At 38.9% G+C, this 22,282-nt stretch overlaps 1 protein-coding gene across 3 annotated transcripts in view; it reads right to left on the bottom strand.

Annotated features, from left to right (window-relative positions):
- The window catches only part of itprid2 (ITPR interacting domain containing 2), a 145,417-nt gene that overhangs the window by 13,830 nt on the left and 109,305 nt on the right, over positions 1–22,282 (bottom strand). For all 3 annotated transcript variants that reach the window (XM_067987672.1, XM_067987673.1, XM_067987674.1), the window contains 4 exons: positions 20,694–20,778; positions 7,717–7,802; positions 4,326–5,597; positions 3,877–3,954 (listed from right to left, as the gene is read on the bottom strand). In XM_067987672.1, coding sequence (XP_067843773.1) covers positions 3,877–3,954; positions 4,326–5,597; positions 7,717–7,802; positions 20,694–20,778 — 1,521 coding nt within the window. The remainder of the gene's footprint in view (positions 1–3,876; positions 3,955–4,325; positions 5,598–7,716; positions 7,803–20,693; positions 20,779–22,282) is intronic.

Below are 22,282 nucleotides of genomic sequence, written 5' to 3'. Positions count from 1 at the left end.
CATATACCATTTATTTTTAGGAGCAAATGTTCGACAAAATATTTTCTGCTTAGGAAAGGAGGAAAGATACTAGAATGTGCCATTTTCATTACAATTATGTTATACACAAGCTGCTTTTTTAAAAATTTATTCTTGGGACCTGGGTGACACTGGTAAATCAGTATTAATTGCCTATCCCTAGTTACCCTGAGAACATTAGGAGTCAACCACCTAATGTGCAACTGGTGTCACAGGTAGGCCAGACAAGTATGGCAGGTCCCTTCTCTGAATGACATTGGTAAACCAATTGGACTTTTATAACAGTCCCGCTTTCATGGTCATTTTTTTTTCTGGTGCCAGCCGACAAATTGCCAGATTTATTGAACTCATTTTCACAGCTTACCATGGTGGAATTTGAATTTAAGACCTTTGGGTTGCTAGTACAGTACTGTATATTTTTTAGTTTTATGATGATACACTGACAAGATTTTACATTATTGTGTTCCTAAATAAACTGGAGAGTTTGCTGAATATATTTTAAAGAAGATGGTCTGTTTAATAAAGATGTACTTCAGTTGGATGTACAGCCTTGAGGCAGTCACATCGTTCAAAGCACAATGACTTTTTTGTGACATTCACTAAGGACATATGAAAACAATGAATCTAGCATGAGCATTGTGCAAAATCTACCAATTAAAGAATGACGGAGCAAATAAAATCGCTCCAAATTTTATTTACGTTGATTTCTCCATTAAACTGAACACTTACTATTGGAAGTGCATTTTGAAACATAATCGACATCACAACATTTACAAGAAATGACTCATCACTAGCCTATTCTGTGTTTGAAATGTCTGTAACAACGATTTCTGTTGGAGTCCTATGCCTATGCGTAAAGCCTGGGCCTCCAGTTAATACAGATTCCCAAACATATGGCTAATTTCCATCACAGGCTACAGATCTTAGCATGCACCTTGCCTACTGTTATATTTTTGAATTTTTATTCAATGAGTTCAATAAATCTGGCAATTTGTGTGCTGGCACCAGAAAAGAAAAATCTTCAAAAAGCTCATATATAAATTTAACTATAGACAAAATATCTTAAGTGCTTTAAGCAATAGAGATGTTCAGACTGTATTCTGCCTGCAGACAATCTGTCTGATGAATCATTCAGCAGCTCATTTTTTTCCCCATTCTGGGGCCTAGATTAAAAACCAGCCTAATGGTGTGTTTGTACTGCAGAGACACTCTTTTAAGATTCTGTTCACCAGGGGCTATTATCTTCCTGAAAGGACAGTAATCATCAATTTTTCTACCATAGCCAAAAAATACATGGATGTCTCCAACAGCATGGATTTATGCTGCCAGGTACAGGTCGAACAGGACCTCTTTGATGGCATGCACATCCTCTAACAGCACTAGCATTGTCGAGTTTACTATGACTTCACAGCTGATAACAGGAGAAAAGCAAATGGGTTATAGGCCTATGGGAGAAAGGTCTCTTCTTCCAACTTGAAGGATCCCACATGACATGAATCTGGACCTCGTTCCTAATGGGCATGGGTCCACAGCACTAATTTAGTAATCTTGCACAGACAAGCCATGGCATGGTTGTTGTAGGAAATGGAAAACTTCCCACTGTTGCAGTAAGGAGTAGATCTTTGGAAGTCAGGATTAAAACACATTTTTAGAGCAGAGAGCTTTACTCTGCATGCAGCTCCTATTTTGCCCAAGCTTGGGAATTTAAAAAAAAAATTCTTGGGATGTGGTAAGGCCGGCATTTATTATCCGTTCTTGGCTGCTCAAGAATGTGGTGGTGGGCCGCTTTCTTGAACCACTGCAGTCCGTGTGGTGAAGGTGCTCCCACAATGAAGCAGATAAAGGTTTCATCTGCTATATCAATACCCTTTAAAATGCAAACACAAATTCACAAAACATTTATCATTTTTGATCATCTTGCTTGTCCAATGTTTTCCTGTAGTGCTGTGAATGGAGTATTAGTTATTTTGTTTATTTAGGATGTATCCATTAGAAAAGCAATTAAGAACTAATGAAAATAAATCATTCGAACTTGTGCAGATGAAACATTGGTGTGAAGGCCAGTGGTCATAATGGTTACACTGGCAAGACATTAATGAAGTGGTCATCGATACAACTTTGTTACAGGCCAGTTCCATCCACCAACTAATAGTTCTGAAATATTCTGGGAAAAAAAACACATCAAAAGATTTAAGATAGAAGGGGGGGGCGGTGGGAAAGAGAGATAACTGATAAACTAATTAAACTTAGAGGGGATAAAACCCCTGGTCCGGATGGATTGCATCTGCGCATATTAAAAGAAGTTAGGGAAGATATAGCAGAGGCACTATTAATTACATATAGATAAAAATTCATTAGAAAAGGGAATAGTGCCAGAGGACTGGCGGACAGCTAAAGTGATTCTTATAATTAAAAAGGAAGATCAGACAAGTCCAGGGAACTTTGGACCAATTAGCTTAACGTCAGTGGTAGGAAATGGAATCCATACTCAAAGATGTAACAGAGAAACATCTAGAAGCTGAAAACATAATAAAGAATAGTCAGCATGGATTTCAAAAGGGAAGGTCATGCTTGACCAACCTTATTGAATTCTTTGAAGAAGTAACAGAAAGTGTAGACAAGAGCAATGCAGTAGATGTAATATATTTGAATTTTCAAAAGGCCTTCGATAAGTTACTGCGTAGTCGATTCATGACTAAGGTCAGAGCAGGTGGAGTCAGGGGACAGGTAGCAGAATGGATATCAACCTGGCTACAAAACACAAAACAGAGAGTAAAGGTTAAAGGTAGTTACTCAGACTGGCAACAAGTAGGAAATGGTGTTCCACAAGGATCAGTGCTGGGACCACCATTGTTCACTATATACATAAATCATTTGGACTCAGGAATCGGAAGTACAATTTCAAAATATGCGGATGACACCAAATTGGGGGGTATAGTTAATAGTGAGGAGGACTGCGACAAAATGCAGGAAGACATTAATAAACTTGCAGAATGGGCGTGTAATTGACAAATGAATTTCAATATCGATAAATATGAGGCAGTACATTTTGGCAGGAAGAATAAGGAGGCCACATACTCCTTGGAAAATAAGAGTCTAAATGGGGTACAGGAGCAGAAGGATTTAGGGGTACAGATACACAAATCACTAAAAGTAGCGACGCAAGTTAATAAGGTCATAAAAAAAGCAAACCCTGGGGTTCAATTCTAGAGAAAAAGAATTGAAAAGCAGAGAATTTATGTTAAACTTATACAAGACCTTGGTTAGACCATACTTGGAGTACTGTGAACAGTTCTAGTTTCCATATTATAAAAAGGCACTGGAGAAGGTGCAAAAAAGATTTACTAGGATGATACCAGAAATGAGAGGTTATACCTATCAGGAAAGATTGAATAGGCTGGAGCTCTTTTCTCTACAAAAGAGAAGACTGAGGGATGACCTGATACAGGTCTTTAAGATTATGAAAGGGTTGGATATGGTAGACGTAGAGAAGATGTTTCCACTTGCAGGAGAGACCAGAACTAGGGGCCATAAATATAAGGCGGTCACTAACAAATCCAATAGGGAATTCAGGAGAAACTTCTTCACCCAGAGAGTGGTAAGAATGTGGAACCCGCTACCACAAGGAGTAGTTGAGGCGACTAGCATAGATGCATTTAAGGGGAAGCTAGATAAATACATGAGGGAGAAGGGAATAGAAGGATACGTTGATAGGGTTAGATGAAGTAGGGTGGGAGGAGGTTCACGTGGAGCATAAACACTGGCATGGACCTGTTGGGCTGAATGGCCTGTTTCTGTGCTGTACATTCTTTATAAAAAAAAAGTAAGATTTTATTTTAGTTTCAGAAGGCAACTTACTTCATATAAAGGTAAAAGACTTGATCTCGATGAAGCATAGTAAGGGAACGATTGATCATTCCCCTGAAACATTGGGACCTGTAAACATAACAAGTGATTTGATTATCAAGGAACAGAAAGAGTTAGGAAGCCAAGAGGTAATTGAAAGTTTGCACATCATATACAGATTTAAGATTATCAATTAAGATCAAAACAGCAATAATCATGGTTAGAACATGTTTCAAATTATCGCACAAGTATTCATGCCAGGTTAATAACAATTTCACAAAACAAAAATGATTAAATAGTCAACTGTTGTTAATTCCCCAATATATGCATTTCAGGAATGTGTGGTGTATTCATTACCACTGCATAGTGAAGAAAACAGCATGCCATCCACACTTAGACTTATCCAATAGGCAGAGTAATCTTATTTCCCCAAATCTTTAAATAAAATGGTGCTTCATTACCCGAGAAACGTTCTGCACTGTGCTTCTTATCTCATGCAGCACTTTACGGAGCTGTGATTCAATAGCAGATGGAGGATTTACTGGAAAGTGCCGATAAGGGTGTGCCATGGGTCTCTGAGGATACAAATGGCCAAAAGGTGCTGCACATGCTGTGCAAGTAGGTTCCATGAGGTTGGGCACACTGCAAGTACTCCTGATTCTCATGTGGTCACAAAGAGGTCGGTCTAGCCACTCTGAAGGGAGTGTATGAAGGGAACAGCAAGACTGTGTCAAATGCGATGGCATTGGTAATGACTGTGAGCTCAACCCACGTTGTGGCATTTCATCATGCCTGTTCAAATTGAACTGTTTCCGACTTTTCTCTTTCTTTGCAGAAGGGATAAAAAGCATTGAACGGCAAGTTGACTGTTCATCTTCATCATTAGTGGACATCTCCTTTTCCCTCAAAGCACTATATTTGTAAGTAAAACTAGGCGAACTGCACCGTGGGCCACGGTCTGGCGTCAACTGTACATTTAATGATGACACAACTCGCACTGGACTGAGCAGCGTAGTTGGGAGGGAACTAGACCTTTGAAAAGTGGATCGCTTGATCTTTGAGAGAGATTTTTTCATGGACAACTCCTCCTCCACCTCTCTCATTATTCGATCGCTTGCTTTGGTCAATGGACGCCTTGCTCTTCCAGATGTACTTGAGACAGAATAGGTTTTCGTTTGAGCTCTCTCGAGTGCTGTAGCAATTTTATCAATTGATGAGGAGGAAAAGTTCATCGTTTCAACAGCAGTAGCATTTAACTCTGCAGGTTCTGAATACCAATTGAGGGCAGAATCCACGCTGTTCTGTTTTTGTCCAGCCCTACGATGCATAGAGTATGTAGGGACATCCTCCTTACTTTCACACTTCATGTCACTTTCTGGGTACAGCACCACCTCACCTTGCAATGAATATTCCTCGTCAATAAAACCCACAGCTCTCTGTTCACCTGAATGTATAGGATTGTCCACAGCAGCAGCTTCCTCACAGTCATTCTCAACCACTTCTCTTTGTTCATGTGAATCAACCAGAGCTTCAGAAATTAACTCAGCTTTCAAATCTAAAATAGTTTTTTTAAGGTCCGGGGTCATATTTTCCACTGGTGTTTGAAATGGAGTGAAAAACTGTTGGTCACAACTCAGAGGAGTATTAAGGTCATCGATTAAGGATGTGACTGTTGTCTCACTATCACAGCTGTCAGCACTGCTCCCCATAGCTTGCAGGTAACCATCTGGCCCCTTGGATAGAGCACAAGGATTAAAATGTGGGAAAAAAAAATCTGAAATAATTAAACCAGTCAGTTACTGGTTACTTAAATGAATGGCTTTGTATCCAGTTAGACATTCATAATCATCTTTGCATCATTTCAGCAAAAGGAAAGAAACAATATTCAACATTAGGAAGTGGATAAATAAGGATCATATTGTAACTGGTTACAGACTTCTAACTTCTCTAAAAAGCAGAGATCAGTTATATACTATACAGCTGCAGCAATAGATAAAGATACGTTAGTTTTCACAACATAACTGTAAAGCTTTGAAACAGTGAGCAGAAGAAAAGCAGAACAAATCTGTCTCATTTCAGTAACTATAGACTACAAAAAAATTCTTATACCTCTATAAACGTCTAGTAAACTAGTCACATTCCCTATCAAATGCTCTCTACATCATAACTCTTTCTGCCATTATTTAACTGGCTCAAGCGAACTCCTTACTGGAATGGAAATTGCTGCTGAAATTTTGCAGAAATTATTGATTAAACTGCTCATTTTAAAGAAGTCACTTACATAGCTGAGACATATAGGCAGAGTGACATGTGCTATACCAAAACAACACTAATGGCAAAATAAAATCCATTTTATTTTGGTTAAATTGCAGGTGACACAAAATATAAATCATTACATAACTAGAAAAGCCCTCAAAATGATCTTAAATTGTACGAGTCTCTAGGAGGTGCCGATGCCTTTCCTCATAATCAGTACAAATCAAAAAACCTTCCCCACGGCTGTCGTCATCCTCTCACATAAATACAACACATAAACATATAGAAAAATGTAAAAACATATAAACACACAACTTCATTAGAACAATTCATTTTGGAGACTTCTACATTTCAACTAAATTACCTGAAATTGTTACCAAACTATTTTTGGACCAATAATCCGTCACAGAAATTTAATGTGTGAAATCTAATCTTCTCATTTAAGTATATGACAGATAGGACAGATGCATTAGAAAAGATACATTAAAGTAAATGGTCTGAAAAGTTTTCTTTCATGATAGTTAATCTGAAGTAATATGTCAATGACTATAAAAGGAGCCTGTACAGGAAACTTGTGGAGAAAAAAAAAGGTAGGAATTTAGCAACTAGCAACACCACAACATCAACTGATCTGTTGAAAAGAACACGAGATCCTAGAAACAAAATAGTAGGTGCAAAGTAACAAGAGGAGTGAATAATGCAAGCTCCACTGAATCTGAATATGACACCAGACGTGCATCAACATAGCATCTGAGCCACAAGGGATGCAATTGGGAATACAGCTGTCCAATTTAAAAATCAATGTTGATTATTTTACAAATGCCAGTACCTCCTCAGCTTTTAAAGTTACTGAATATATGACCTACAGCATCTGCTGGTCCTCAGTCACCTAAAAGGTCACCAGTATCCCCAGGTATATGTTTCAATTACTGATAGAACAGATTTATTAGACATTAAAGATATTCTTAAAAGTCAACAGGACATGCATTAGAAATCTGATATCCCCTGACACAGTGTGGCTAATTTAGATAGGTAATTTAAGTGAATACACAGTACAGATTAGGACAACTTTAGTAAACAGTGATATTGTGGTATTTTGCCTGTAACAGGCCCTTAAATCTTAGTAATTTGTAAAAAGGTACATTTAATTTCAATGAATTGGATACTTGCAGACTTAAAAAGAAAATACTGCAAATGTTGGAATAAATGCAATAAAATTAAATGAAATAAATTACTGTGTCTTGTCTCCTTTTAAATGTTGATGGACCTGCTATATTTCCAGCAGTTTCTGTTTTTATTTTGTGTTAATGCACATGAGGCTACAAATGGGCAGAAAATCCTATCTTTAGGAAAATTATGTCTTTACCTATACTGTTCCAGTTTATTGAAGATGAAATCTGCAGTTTTTCCTCCCTTCCCCTCCCTCCCTCTAATGTCATGCAACATTCCATAGCCAAGAGGGAAGGCATATGACCCACTCCCAGGTTTCTACTGCTTATCCCTATGTATTTTCCAGAAAATATTATATAAAAAGATAACTGTATCAATAAGTAAACTTATGTACAACTTTGTTTTAATAAAGTAAAAATTTACTACCTGAAACTGCCCAGCCAAGTCAGCGGATGGATCTTCTGCAAAGCCACTGCTATCAGAATGTGAACTGCTTGTTCTTGTAAAATGTTCTGAAAAGTACAGTGGTCCTTGTTAAATCTGAACCCAAATTAGCATACGTATACACACAAGGCAAGAGCCGAAGAAGTTATAATGGCAGAATGGAATGCACTGCACTGCACAAACAAGAATCAAACTGGTTTTATCTGGCAGGACAAAGTTGCATTAGTTGTTCCTTCACTGTTTCTATTTTGATGAACTTATGTAATGCAGTTTAAGTTCAATTTCTACTTGTAAAGTTATTAATGATTACTGGTTTGCGAATTCAAAACACCTGATCTATTCCTGGCCCAGAACTACCCTGTGCAGATTCCTCAATTTAAAAGAAAATCACAAGAAGCAAAAACTATCACTTCCTACCTTTGATTGCTACATTTCATATCAACATTCTTGTGATTACTATCTTTGACCCCAAAGGTAACGTATTTCCTACATTGCTAAAGCTGCCTCCAATAAGCTTGGTTTCTTCTTTTGTACTTTCTTTTCCCATCAGCAACTCTAAACTCTTTTAAAAAAAAAACAAAGGTCATGCAAGTCGAGTATACTACTCTCAATCCTGAGGCAGCTCTTCTAGAGCCTCTTGCACTCCTGGCAGGGCAAAGGAATAGCTTGTCACCTGATGGGCATCTCTTGCCTTCACCTCTTACGTTCACAATCTTTCTCGTCTTCTTCCATTTTATCAACATATGCTATGGTTGGTGCTCCTCTGAACTTTCCTCTCATTTTTTATGACGGGAAAGTTCAGATATGCTGTACTACATGCTCTAATCTGCCGGTTTAACCATTTTCTCCTTCCTCTCATGAAAATGCTGGCTCATGCTGAAGTACAGCTCGCTCGAATGCCTTAACCATGTGGCAATTCTGGTTATTCGATCTTGCTGGGCATCATAGCCAAGCTTGATTTTATCCTCATCTGACATCAACACATGTACAGTTCCAATGGGTGACATTGAAAAATGATCAGAAGCATTAACCCTGGCCAATTATCTCCTTCCTAACCAGGGCACTGAGGTCAATTGCAGCATGCTACCAGTATGCCAGCTGAGATTAGTTGATATAGGCCAGGGATTGAACCTGGAACTTTGTTGGTTTGCATGCTCAGCTATGCTTGGTTTCATTGGTCAGAACATTGAATACAGGAGTTGGGATGTTTTGTTGAAGTTGTACAGGACATTAGTAAGGCCACACTTGGAATACTGTGTACAGTTCTGGTCACCCTATTATAGAAAGGATATTATTAAACTAGAAAGAGTGCAGAAAAGATTTACTAGGATGCTACCGGGACTTGATGGTTTGACTTATAGGGAGAGGTTGGATAGACTGGGACTTTTTTTCCCTGGAGAGTAGGAGGTTAAGGGGTGATCTTATAGAAGTCTATAAAATAATGAGGGGCATAGATAAGGTAGATAGTCAAAATCTTTTCCCAAAGGTAGGGGAGTCTATAACGAGGGGACATAGATTTAAGGTGAGAGGGGAGAGATACAAAAGGGTCCAGAGGGGCAATTTTTTCACTCAAAGGGTGGTGAGTGTCTGGAACGAGCTGCCAGAGGCAGTAGTAGAGGCGGGTACAATTTTGTCTTTTAAAACGCATTTGGATAGTTACATGGGTAAGATGGGTATAGAGGGATATGGGCCAAGTGCAGGCAATTGGGACTAGCTTAGTGGTATAAACTGGGCGACATGGACATGTTGGGCCGAAGGGCCTGTTTCCATGTTGCAAACTTCTATGACTCTATGCATCACCTTAATTAACTGAGCCATCTGAGGAGAGGCAAATACTAGAAGTATTATGTCCAAGTCAAGTTTCAACTTTGCAAAAATTAAGAGAAAGTAAAATATGATAGATATACTTTTGTTACATGATTGTAGCTTTACAGAACCAAATAAAGGTGTGTGTATTCCTTTAAATAAAAGGATCCATAAAGAAACAAGAAATTATTTGCAATCATTTTAAGAATACTTATGTCAGCAACACTAACTAAATTTTCCATATAGGCCATCTTCTCTTATTGGTAACATATGTTGCATTGTAAATTATGGTTATCTAACATGTTTCTATAAAGCAATTTCTATCAACTATTATGATACAATATTTTAAAATTGCTGATGTCCTAAGTAACGAATAATCCTGTTTTCAGATCAAAGTACAATCTGGTGTTATCTGATCAGTATGGTTATACAGAATGGAAGGGAACCTGTCAATTATCAACTAGGTTGCAAAATCAACTCTATGCAGCTTCAAAGTTTGCTTTACCTCTTGAACAAAAAAGGATTGTGCTGTAAGTACTGGACCCATCTGTTAGGATCTCTTTGCACCAAACAAGTCACTTGCAGCACAACATACCAAGCATGCTTAACAGCTCTTGTGTCAATGAATGCATCAGTATATCCTGTTCACAAACAAAAAGGGAACCAGCAACACTCAGTTACATTAGAACCATTTGATTAACCTAATTTGAAAATGCACAACTTCCATCCTTGAACCACGTCCTGCAAAAATGTTAATATCAATGTCACTAACTCTATAAGGTTTATTTACAAAAAACTTGACTGTTACTAAGTACATCACGTCATGACCTAGACTTTAATAAAATTAGGTGTTTAAAAAGACCACGGTCTAGAAATCCGATGGCACCATTCCCATATTACAAGTGTAAAACAGGCGCCTAAGCATTCAATATGGCGAGTGATGTGACAAACAATCATTCCGCACCAAAAGTGTGCCGCCCGCCATATTGGTACAGGCTCCAGTATAGGCGTCAAGGTCAACACATGAAGCAGGTGTTAGGCCCTTTGCATATGCAAATTGGGGGCTCGATGCCTGTTTAAGGCCCCCTTTTGCAAAATTCATTCGCGACTGACCTCAATATGCACCATGCATGCTGCAGTCACAGTATTCTCAGGTGCTTGGCAGTCAAATCAGCGAAAGGCAAGTTTAAATTTTTTTTAAAAACTTATTGTGGAGCAGGGGGAAGCAAGAGTGTTCTTCTTGGCTCCACATTAAATCCACAGGCCGCTGCTGGTCACCGCTCGCCCCCCTCCCCATTGCTACCCCTGACCGGACTCTACTTATGACCTCGACCTACATCCAAGCCAGCCAATCTTGGTGCTTCTCGGGACTGGCGAACTGCACCGGGGCAGCAACTGGTGACTGCAGCTCGCCAGTAACAAGCAAATGAGGCCGTTGGACCAATTTCCTGAGGTCCTGCTCCCGGCCTCATTAGGTGTGTGCAGCATGGTCAACACCGGGGATCCTGCCCCGATTCGGGCGCATTCCAATTTCTAGGCCCACATATTTTGTTAAATTCTTGGAACAAAAATGCGATTGATACTAAAAAACATTTTTGATTTCACTGTAACAAAATAGTAGATTATTAGACCTCACATACAGTGACTGCATGTTACTAGTGAACTGGTCTTCATTATGTGTGCAAATTGAGTATAAAATAAATATATTACCCAGGGCACTTCATGAGGCAAGCAGCAGAGTAGGTGGTTTGCCTGACTTAATCTAAAGTCAACAGGGAACTGATGTGGAACATCAGAAGTACGTAGTGCACAAGGAATGCACAATCAATAAAGCAAAGAATAAAGGCTTCCCAGTGATTGCAGAACAAGTGAACCCCAGATCTTAAAGGATCATGCTCCTGGCACTCAGAGGTAATAAAAGTTTTAGTGCACAAAGACGATCACGATTGCTAAGCTACTGGTCAATGTGTGTTTCCTGGGTTTTCCTGCTGTACAAGAAACAACTGGCAAAAGACAAGCTAGGGCCATGGACAGTTTAGCGATCAGGAAATGCCCACTCTCAAACTTGAACATAAAATCATTTGAACAAATAAAATGCAAAACCTTGTGCCCAAATTAGATTTGAACATAATATTCCTAAATTCTCTTTATCTTTGCTACATTACCAGCAAGAAGCAATCTATCTGTCTTAAAAATCGTCTATGCGGGATGATTCACTTGGTTTAGGAGTTTTAGCAATTTTTATTTTTTTTTTGTTGAGGGGGAAACGTTACTTTTGTGGTTATTCTTTTCCAAATATTAGCTCAGAGTGGAAATTGTGCTCAATTATTAGTTAATATGTAACTGAGCCAGACATGCGTAGGAACAGGAGTAGGCCATTCAGCACCCGAGCCTGTTCCAACATTCAATTAGATCATGGCTGATCTGTAGCTCAACTCCATTTACCCACCTTTGATCCATATCCCTTGATCCCCTTACCTAATAAAAATCTATTGATCTCAGTCTTGAAAATTTCAATGAACCTGGCCATCCACAGCCTTTTGGGGGAAAAGAATTCCAGATTTCCACTGCCCTTTGTGTGAGAAAGTGCTTCCTGATTTCACTTCTGAATGGCCTAGCTCTAATTTGAAGATTGTGTTCTGAATTCTCTCACCAGAAGAAATAGACCCCAGATTCAATTTCCATTCTGGACTGAATTAGCAAAACTCAGCTGTAGTAACGGGATGTTACAATGGCCTTAGTGTCCCTCGGAAAGGGAGAGATGATTTCACCTCCAAATCTCTCTCATGGAATCAAATTTAAAACTTTCAAGGAATTCCATCATCTTAATCTCCAAAGTGGGCAATTCTTGTTCTGCTTAAGTCTTCCTCAGAAATTCTAAGTCATCTGAATTAGTGAGCCCCAACCTTTTATATCTGTGGAAAGTAATGCCATGTGCCCTGACTCTGCTTCCTCCATGTACAGCTTTCTCCTCAGTGACCGTCTAATACCAGCTTTAGCTAGTAAAGGGAGGGAGAAATCAGCTGGGGTTTGCGTTCCTAATCACTAACTGGTGACTCCTACTAGAAAATATATGTGCGGGCATTGGGTGAGAAAAATCAGCTTTGGCTGTGATACTGCCCACGACTGAATAGGTTGCCTTTTGGGCTTGCACACAAACAAGGCCCATTTGCATGAGGTAACGAGAGGGGGTTCAGGACCCATAGAACCACACCTCAGCAAGAGTCAAAAATTTCAGGTGTGGAGGAGAGAAAGGTAGATTAGAGCTCATCAACTCTTGGCCAAGTGAAGAGAGATAAAGCTAGCATTAGACAGTCACAGAGGAGAAAGCTGTACAGAGAGGAAGCAGAGTCAGGGCACACAGCATTACTTTCCACAGATATAGAAGGTTGAGGCTCACTAATTCAGATGACTTAGAATTTCTGAGGAAGACTTAAGCAGCTTGAGAATGGCCCACTTTGGAGATTAAGATGATGGAATTCCTTGAAAGTTTTAAATTTGATTCCATGAGAGAGATTTGGAAGTGATATCAGAACCCCATTTTAAAATTGTACCTGAAGTCTGTCATGTACTTGTAAATGTTTGCTACAATTTTCAATAATTACTACAAAATGATAGCATTTTTAACAAAGGTTTATATTAAAAAAACTGATGTATTTTTTTCAGATTCTATTTCAGTTAAAACATACTTGCCAGCCTGTTTAATTTTTAGATACAAGTACAGAATTGAAATTGTATTAAAGAGGGATTGTTTTAAACTCTCAACACAATTTTATGATCTCAATATAAGCCATGACTTTTCCTGACAACCGTGACCACAGTGCAGCACACTTCTTCACTTTAGCCAAATGGTGGCAGCATCCACAAGGCTATTGAGGCTGCACAACAGGAAAATGCATTAGATTAGGTTTGGTTTGGTACAGTACACTTTTTATTGTTCAGTACCCTTAAAGTTCCCATTTTAGATGAATTAAAGATATATTTTTGGAACTAATTAGCGTACATTCCATAAACTGTATTGCTTAGAACTAGGATAAATATTGGTTTCTACACTTTTATCTGAATACTTTCCAACTAATTTAAACTTCTACACCTACCCTATATCCCTAACAGAGAGCTTTAATGAAACAATGATTAAGATAGAAGAAATGTGAACTATAAAATCATGTAAGGAAATGGTGGAATGGATATGTAGAACTCCTCTGTATTGAACCCAAAGAAATGAATTAGTGACAAGTTAAAAAGCTAAAGAAATCTTGAACTAACATTATGTAAGAAGCAGCTACTTTTCACGTAAAGCTGTAAGGTTATGACTCCATCTGACATTATGAATGTAGACTTGCTTATGTTATTCAAAAAATTAACAGAGTGCAGGAAAAAGGATCTTGATGGCAAAACAGTAGGGAACTAATGCTGTGGGTGGGTTTTATAAGAGGACCTAAATATTAGAGGGTTAACTGGAAGTGTTGACTGCCTTTTTATTATTCATACCTCAATGTGTTTTTATAAGTACCTGTTACCAGATACCAAGATGCAAAGACTCTTTACATATTGAAATTTTAACAATTCTGAATTAATAAGAGTACTTATTAGGCAGCTTTAAGGCAATTCCTTGGAGATCACACACACACGTTGAAGCACAATCCCAGAATAAATAATCCACTACAAAAGACAACTCAAACTACGTCAAAGCTGATTATTATTCAGTTATTCAATATTTTACAGTAGGAAAATCACTGGTACTATTCATTAGATATAAAATTTCATGGTAATTATCAGATCATTTTTGATAAATCGTCAGCAATGATATCATAAAGCAACAATACCTTTATTAACGTCAATATACTTCAAGGTTACACAGTATACTGAGAGATTCAAACAAAGGCAAAGCAAATATCCATGTACAGTTGAAGTAATAGAGCACTTTTTTCAGCCAATGATTTTGTCCTCATCAAGATTCCATGGAAGGAAAATGAAACATATTCTTGCTTTTTCCATCTAACATCAGTATAAAGTACTGATAATATAATGTCCCAACAGCACTGAATGAAAAAATAAAATGTTGCCAGTTATTTAGTTTAAGGTCTGTTGGTTCATTATTCTGAAGTACCTTGCATTTCAGATTGAGGTACAGTGATGTGACATAATATTTTACCAGGATTTTATCTGTCTCACATTATGGACAGTTCTGTTCTACGGATATATATTCACAAGAAACTAAATTCAAACTGTCTCAATTCATTTCACTGAAGATTCTTCCAATCAGACAGAAGAGACTTTTATCTCATCAAGCTGGTCTGGATTCAAATCCATACCTTGAGATTAAAGTGCATCAATTCGCTGCAACATTAATTGGAGGGGAACTTCCAATATTATGGGTTTAACCCTTGAGTTCAGATTATACTTATAAAATGTTTTCTCAATTTATTACCTCAGATTACAGATCACCTCTAGAAATCCATGATTCTATAATCAAAATAAACTCAGACTGTAATCTTAAAGTGCAAAAAGGAAATGACATCAAAGTAAGGAAAGTGCACAAATAAACTTTCCCCCTCCCCATACAGAAGCAATGCTCATTTAGGTAGGTAGACGTCAATATTTATTCTACATAGCAGTACACCATACAAGATCCCAGAATAATATTGTCATTCAGTTTGGTTTCAGTTTCCAAATAACTAGGCTTCAGAATGTTTTTGAATGCTACAGGGTACTATGGTGACTAGCAAGGCTGCTAAGACAAAGTGTTCCATGGGCATGTGACCAATGGTAGCCGCAAGTCTAAACTAAATGCTACTAAATAGGAATTATCAAAATGGGTCGCTTAATTAATATTTATCGCAGATAAACTTGAGGCTATAGACAAAATTCTGCTGAAGTATCAAAACATTGCTGGGCATATCAGTGCACTTCAATCTGCAATGCAAGGTACTTCTGAATAATTAGTCAACAGACCTTACACTAAATAATGAGAAACATTTTGTTTTTTCATGCAAGTATTCTTGCGATGCTATATTAACCTGGATACTATCTTCACAATAAAATAGGCTTATTCCCAAATGCAGATTAGAGGGATTATCACAAATACTTGCACTGCAATATACTTCAGGGGGTCAAACACCAGGATATTTGAGCTTTTGGAATGGGGGAAGAGTAGTTTCACTTCATATATGTATATATACATATATATCAAAGATTTATATGGTTGTTTCTTATATGTTGGAATATCAGCAGTTAATATCAAGTTCACTGCCTGATCCAAAACATTACAATTTCTCGTTTTTATACCAGACAATGTTTTTATACCAGACACTGCACAGCCTAGGTAGATGGATCTTGGACCATTTAAATGGGTGCTTTAGAACTCATGAGCTGTAAATATCAGAGAGTTTGTAGCTGTAGTACCTTATGTGGGCAGCTGGGCTGAAATGGAGACTCTCAGTTTTAATATAATGTGTCAAAAATTAGATTTAAGAACTGTATTCATTTAGAACTTCTGGACACAATTTTATCACCACCTTTGACAAATTAATAATTTGTATGAGGACATTAATGGAACCATTCACAAGTTTGCAGGATAGGAAAAAATATGCACAGTAGTTGGGAATTCAGATCAAAATCAATAGATTTCAGGCTGAGTTTGAGAATTTAGAGGACTAGGCCATTGTGTGGCAGTTGTCCTTAAGTGCAGTGTAATACATTTGCATTTGGGAAACTCCAGACATCTTTATTCCATGCAGGAATATCCATTAAAGGTTACATAAAGCTTAAGAGAGGGACTTGTGGGTAACTGAGAAATAAGGCGCAAGGGGTTTTAGGTTGTATTGCTAGAACAATATAATTAAAAAAATAAGACCACCGCTTGAAAGGGTGGTAGAACTGGATTCAATAGTAACTTTCAAAAGGGAATTGGATATATACTTCAAAAGGAAAAATTTTCAGAGCTATGGGGAAAGAGCAGGGGAGTGGGACTAATTGAATGTCTCTTTCAAAGAGCTAGCACAGGCACGATGGGCTGAACGGCCTCCTTGAAATTATAACTAGTTCTTTGTCATCACGATAGGCCAAAGGGGCTATTTTCCTGACTGAAATGCACACTTAGTGAGGTTTTTAAAATGGTGGTCAATAGACCCTGTGAAGTTAGAAAGGTTAAGGGTGATAGGACAGGAGTGGGGGGGCGGGGGGAGAAAAGAGTCTTGCATATAAATCCTTAATGAAACAGTTAGTTTTGATGCTGAGAAGTATTTCTTTTCACAGAACATCATCACCCTCTAAAACAAATGACAAAGCTTGTGGTGAATATGGATTCCCTGCAGTCCTTCAGAAATAGCTGACAAATTCCCGAGAGAGAAGCACCTTCCCATTTGAAGATGGTATGTTACAGTGGTCTCCAGGAGCTTTGTTTCATTGCCTTTTGAATTCAGAGAGTATTTTCAAAAGTGTCTCCTAATTTGACCTCTGGTCTTTCCCCTCTAATATTTGCCTCTCTCAGGAGGTTGCATTACGGGAGGGTGGGGTTAATGGTATACGTGGCTACTGTGACTGGCTTGATGGACCAGATGATGTTTGCCCATCCTTTCTGTATGTAACTCTGCATGACTGCAATGAGTTCCCAATTGTACCCATTGTGGCTTCAGCAGCCACAACCCATATATAAAGGAATGTGCAGGACCAGAAAACACCATTGCAGCCCATCTGGCCAGTGCCACATATCCAGCGTCTACAGCATTTACAGAAATGCAGACCTCAGATATACAGTTCCAGCTGTACCAGTCACAGAATCATGCAAATCCACCGTAACATCCTCACTAGTTACCTGGAGGCAACACAAGACACAAAAGTTAGCTTGGTGTTGGACGACCTTGACAACTGTACAAAACCAATGGACTAAAGAACACTTGCTTTTTGCACTGATTATTACACCATTACAGCTTACATCACAACTGGCATACTTAACAGATTTGCTTTGACTCAAACCTTATATTAATGTGCAACAAGTCTTCAAAAACCAGATAAGATCTATCCATTTGGTTAGGCATCTTTTTACCCCAAACTATTTTTCTAGCATTAATTTAGCCAAACTCTTAGTTAGATACTCCTTTCAAATAAACCAGAAGGGTAAGACGAGATAACTTGGTGAATTTTTCAGACTACTTCAAAAGATTCTGAAGCAAACATTTGCCCTAAATGTGTTGGAATTACAACCTTAATGTATGCATTTTCTGAACCTAATGGCATCGTCCATGTACGCAAAGAAAACTGGTCAGTACTGGCACCCAAAAACAGGGTGAATTGTTTAATCATCACCACAGATATTAAAAGAATTGCAAAATCTATCTGAAACATTGGCCAGGTAGCATTACTCATCACAAGCCTGCCAGTTTTAATTTTGTTTCTGAAGAACTGAAACTAGTTCAATGACAACAGACTAGATAGAAAAGTCAAAGTCCATTGCCCTCGACTACAAAAAATTGGCATCAATGCACACTTTGAAGCACGTGTGGCAATTCTGTGCAACCTATTATCATGTGATCAATATGACAACACTACAAGATTCCAGAGGGGGAAAAATACCGTTCATGTAAATGATAGGAGGTTTATTCGGTTCCGGTTGCTATTGTCAATCCAGACCAGTTGCTTGACACCAGCTACCAAGTTAAGGATAATGGAGGGAAAACAGAGAAGCCTGTTAAAATATTCTCCCTTGCCAGGACATAAAAATGACAGAACAGAGTTAAAATACAATTTTATCTGCTGCGTTTGTCTATGAGATGCTGAATTCAATAAATGAACTTCCCTAGTTTCTAGATGTAGAGAGTCATACAGATCTCAAATAAAATCCATGAGCAAGTAATCCATTACATTATTGTTGCATTTTAACATTAAACCATTAAATAAGAAAGTTACTCAGAATGTTGAATGTAGTAGTGGAATTACAGAACATGCAAATCCAAATATTTCTTGTATGCAGAGGCAGATAAATAAAAACATTAAATGGCTTTAAAATGCCAGAAGAAAAATATTTATAACTTGAGATGGGGACATGAGATTGCTTTGGCAGATAAGGCAAAGGAGAATCCAAAGAGCTTCTACAAATACATAAAGGGCAAAAGAGTAACTAGGGAGAGAGTAGGGCCTCTTAAGGATCAACAAGGTCATCTATGTGCGGAACCACAAGAGATGGGTGAGATCCTAAATGAATATTTTACATCGGTATTTACAGTTGAGAAAGGCATGGATGTTAGGGAACTTGGGGAAATAAATAGTGATGTCTTGAGGAGTGTACATATTACAGAGAGGGAGGTGCTGGAAGTCTTAACGCGCATCAAGGTAGATAAATCTCCGGGACCTGATGAAGTGTATCCCAGGACGTTATGGGAGGTTAGGGAGGAAATTGCGGGTCCCCTAGCAGAGATATTTGAATCATCGACAGCTACAGGTGAGGTGCCTGAAGATTGGAGGGTAGCAAATGTTGTGCCTTTGTTTAAGGGCGGCAGGGAAAAGCCTGGGAACTACAGACCGGTGAGCCTGACATCTGCAGTGGGTAAGTTGTTAGAGGGTATTCTGAGGGACAGGATCTACGGGCATTTGGAGAGGCAGGGACTGATTAGGAACAGTCAGCATGGTTTTGTGAGAGGAAAATCATGTCTCACGAATTTGATTGAGTTTTTTGAAGGGGTAACCAAGAAGATAGATGAGGGCTGTGCAGTTGACATGGTCTACACGGACTTCAGCAAAGCCTTTGACAAGGTACCGCATGGTAGGTTGTTACATAAGGTTAAATCTCACGGGATCCAAGGTGAGGTAGCCAATTGGATACAAAATTGGCTTGACGACAGAAGACAGAGGGTGGTTGTAGAGGGTTGTTTTTCAAACTGGATGCCTGTGTCCAACGGTGTGCCTCAGGGATCGGTGCTGGGTCTGCTGTTATTTGTTATTTATATTAATGATTTGGATGAGAATTTAGGAGGCATGGTTACTAAGTTTGCAGATGACACCAAGATTGGTGGCATTGTGGACAGTGAAGAAGGTTATCTAGGATTGCAACAGGATCTTGATAAATTGGGCCAGTGGGCCGATGAATGGCAGATGGAGTTTAATTTAGATAAATGTGAGGTGATGCATTTTGATAGATCAAATCGGGCCAGGACCTACTCCGTTAATGGTAGGGCATTGGAGAGAGTTATAGAACAAAGAGATCTAGGAGTACAGGTTCATAGCTCCTTGAAAGTGGAGTCACAGGTGGATAGGGTGGTGAAGAAGGCATTCGGCATGCTTGGTTTCATTGGTCAGAACATTGAATGCAGGAGTTGGGATGTCTTGTTGAAGTTGTACAGGGCATTGGTGAGGCCACACTTGGAATACTGTGTACAGTTCTGGTCACCCTATTATAGAAAGGATATTATTAAACTAGAAAGAGTGCAGAAAAGATTTACTAGGATGCTACCGGGACTTGATGGTTTGACTTATAGGGAGAGGTTTGACAGACTGGGACTTTTTTCCCTGGAGAGTAGGAGGTTAAGGGGTGATCTTATAGAAGTCTATAAAATAATGAGGGGCATAGATAAGGTAGATAGTCAAAATCTTTTCCCAAAGGTAGGGGAGTCTATAACGAGGGGGCATAGATTGAAGGTGAGAGGGGAGAGATACAAAAGGGTCCAGAGGGGCAATTTTTTCACTCAAAGGGTGGTGAGTGTCTGGAACGAGCTGCCAGAGGCAGTAGTAGAGGCGGGTACAATTTTGTCTTTTAAAAAGCATTTGGACAGTTACATGGGTAAGATGGGTATAGAGGGATATGGGCCAAGTGCAGGAAATTGGGACTAGCTTAGTGGTATAAACAGGGCGACATGGACATGTTGGGCCGAAGGGCCTGTTTCCATGTTGTAGCTTCTATGATTCTATGAGATTTACACAAAGAGAGGTAAAAACATTCGTAGATTTCAAGGTACAGGGCAAATTTACTTTAATGTGTTCTATCCCTCTACATTGTTGCCGTAAGTGTCTTAGTGCCACAGCTTAGAAAATAGATCCAAGATCTGGATGTCAAAGCCAAAGAGCCATTTTATACTTAAAACAAATGAATATCTTCTTCATTAAATCTGGAAAAAAAGAATGTGTTTTTAAGTCTTTCAAGTACGTATTATTCTATTTACCTTTATTAACTGCTGAAACTCTGTCAAGTGGAGCAGGATTATTGGTTGCTGGAACATTTAGCCCTTCACCTTCATTGCTTTGAACCTGTTCAATAAAGTTATAAAATAAATTATAGCACAACCATTTAGATTTTGCAGACAATTAAGTTAGAAGAACCTTTGAAAGAAAGGCAAAATCAACAGCTGGTTTTAAGTAGAATGGGCCTATACTCTCTGGAGTTTAGAAGAATGAGAGGTGATCTCATTGAAACATAAGATTCTGAGGGGGCTGAACAGGGTAGAGGCTGAGAGATTGTTTCCCCTGGCTGGAGAGTCTAGAACTAGAGGGCATAGTCGTAGGATATGTGGGCCGGCCATTTAAGAACGAGATGAGGGGGAATTTCTTCACTCAGAGGGTTATGAATCTTTGGAATTCTCTACCCCAGAGGGTTGTGAATGCTGAGTCTTTGAGTATATTCAAGGCTGAGATACATAGATTTTTGCACTCTAGGGGAATCAAGGGGCATGAGGATCAGGCAGGAAAGTGGAGTTGAGGTCGAAGATCAGCCATGATTTTATTGAATGGCAGAGCAGGCTCGAGGGGCTGTACGGCCTACTCCTGCTCCTATGTTATCAGAGTATGACTCTTACTGTTACCATTTCAGCCTTTTTCCTTATTTGCATGTTGTACTAAATAGTTAACAGTTTAAATTTTATTACTTCCAAATTGAAAGCATCTGTAACAACAACTTACATTTATATAGTGCCTTTAACATAGAAAAGCATCCCATGGTGCTTCACAGTGGTGTAATTAGACAACAACGAACGTCAAGACAAAGGAGGAGTGACCAAAAGCTTTGTCAGAGATGGATTTTAAAGTGCATTTTAAAGGAGAAGAGGGAGGTGGAGGAGTTTAGAGAGGGAATTCCAGTGCGTGGAGCTTAGGCACTTGAAGGTTGCCAGTGATGGGGTGAAGGGGAGAGGGATGCACAGGAGACCAGAGTCTGAAGGAGTTCAGGGAGCGAGGTTGCAGGCCTGGAGGAGGTTAGAGAGATAGGGAGGGGTAAAGCCCTGAAGGGATTTAAAAACGAGGATAACATTTTTAAATTTGAGGCATTAGAGGACCAGGAACCTACTACACAAAATAAGAGCTCGTGGTGTAGAGGGTAACATATTAGCATGGATAAAGGATTGGATAGCTAACAGGAAACAGAGAGTAGGCATAAATGGGTCATTTTCAGGTTGGCAAGATGTAACGAGTGGAGTGCCACAGGGATCAGTGCTTGGGCCTCAACTATTTACAATCTATATCAATGATTTGGATGAAGGGACCGAATGTATGGTTGCTAAATTTGCTGATGACACAAAGGTAGGTAGGAATGTAAGTTGTGAAGAGGATATAAGGAGTCTGCAAAGGATATAGATAGGTTAAGTGAGTGGGCAAAAATTTGGCAGATGGAGTATAATGTGGGAAAATGTGAACTTGTCCACTTTGGCAGGAGAAATAGAAAAGCAGTATATTATTTAAATGGAGAGAGATTGCAGAACTGGGCGACATGGACATGTTGGGCCGAAGGGCCTGTTTCCATGTTGTAAACTTCTATGATTCT

The sequence above is a fragment of the Heptranchias perlo genome, chromosome 7 (assembly GCF_035084215.1).
Source record: "Heptranchias perlo isolate sHepPer1 chromosome 7, sHepPer1.hap1, whole genome shotgun sequence".
NCBI classification, from domain to species: domain Eukaryota; kingdom Metazoa; phylum Chordata; class Chondrichthyes; order Hexanchiformes; family Hexanchidae; genus Heptranchias; species Heptranchias perlo.
Note: the sequence above shows the minus strand (reverse complement) of the source record. Positions and strands in the feature narration are given on the sequence as shown.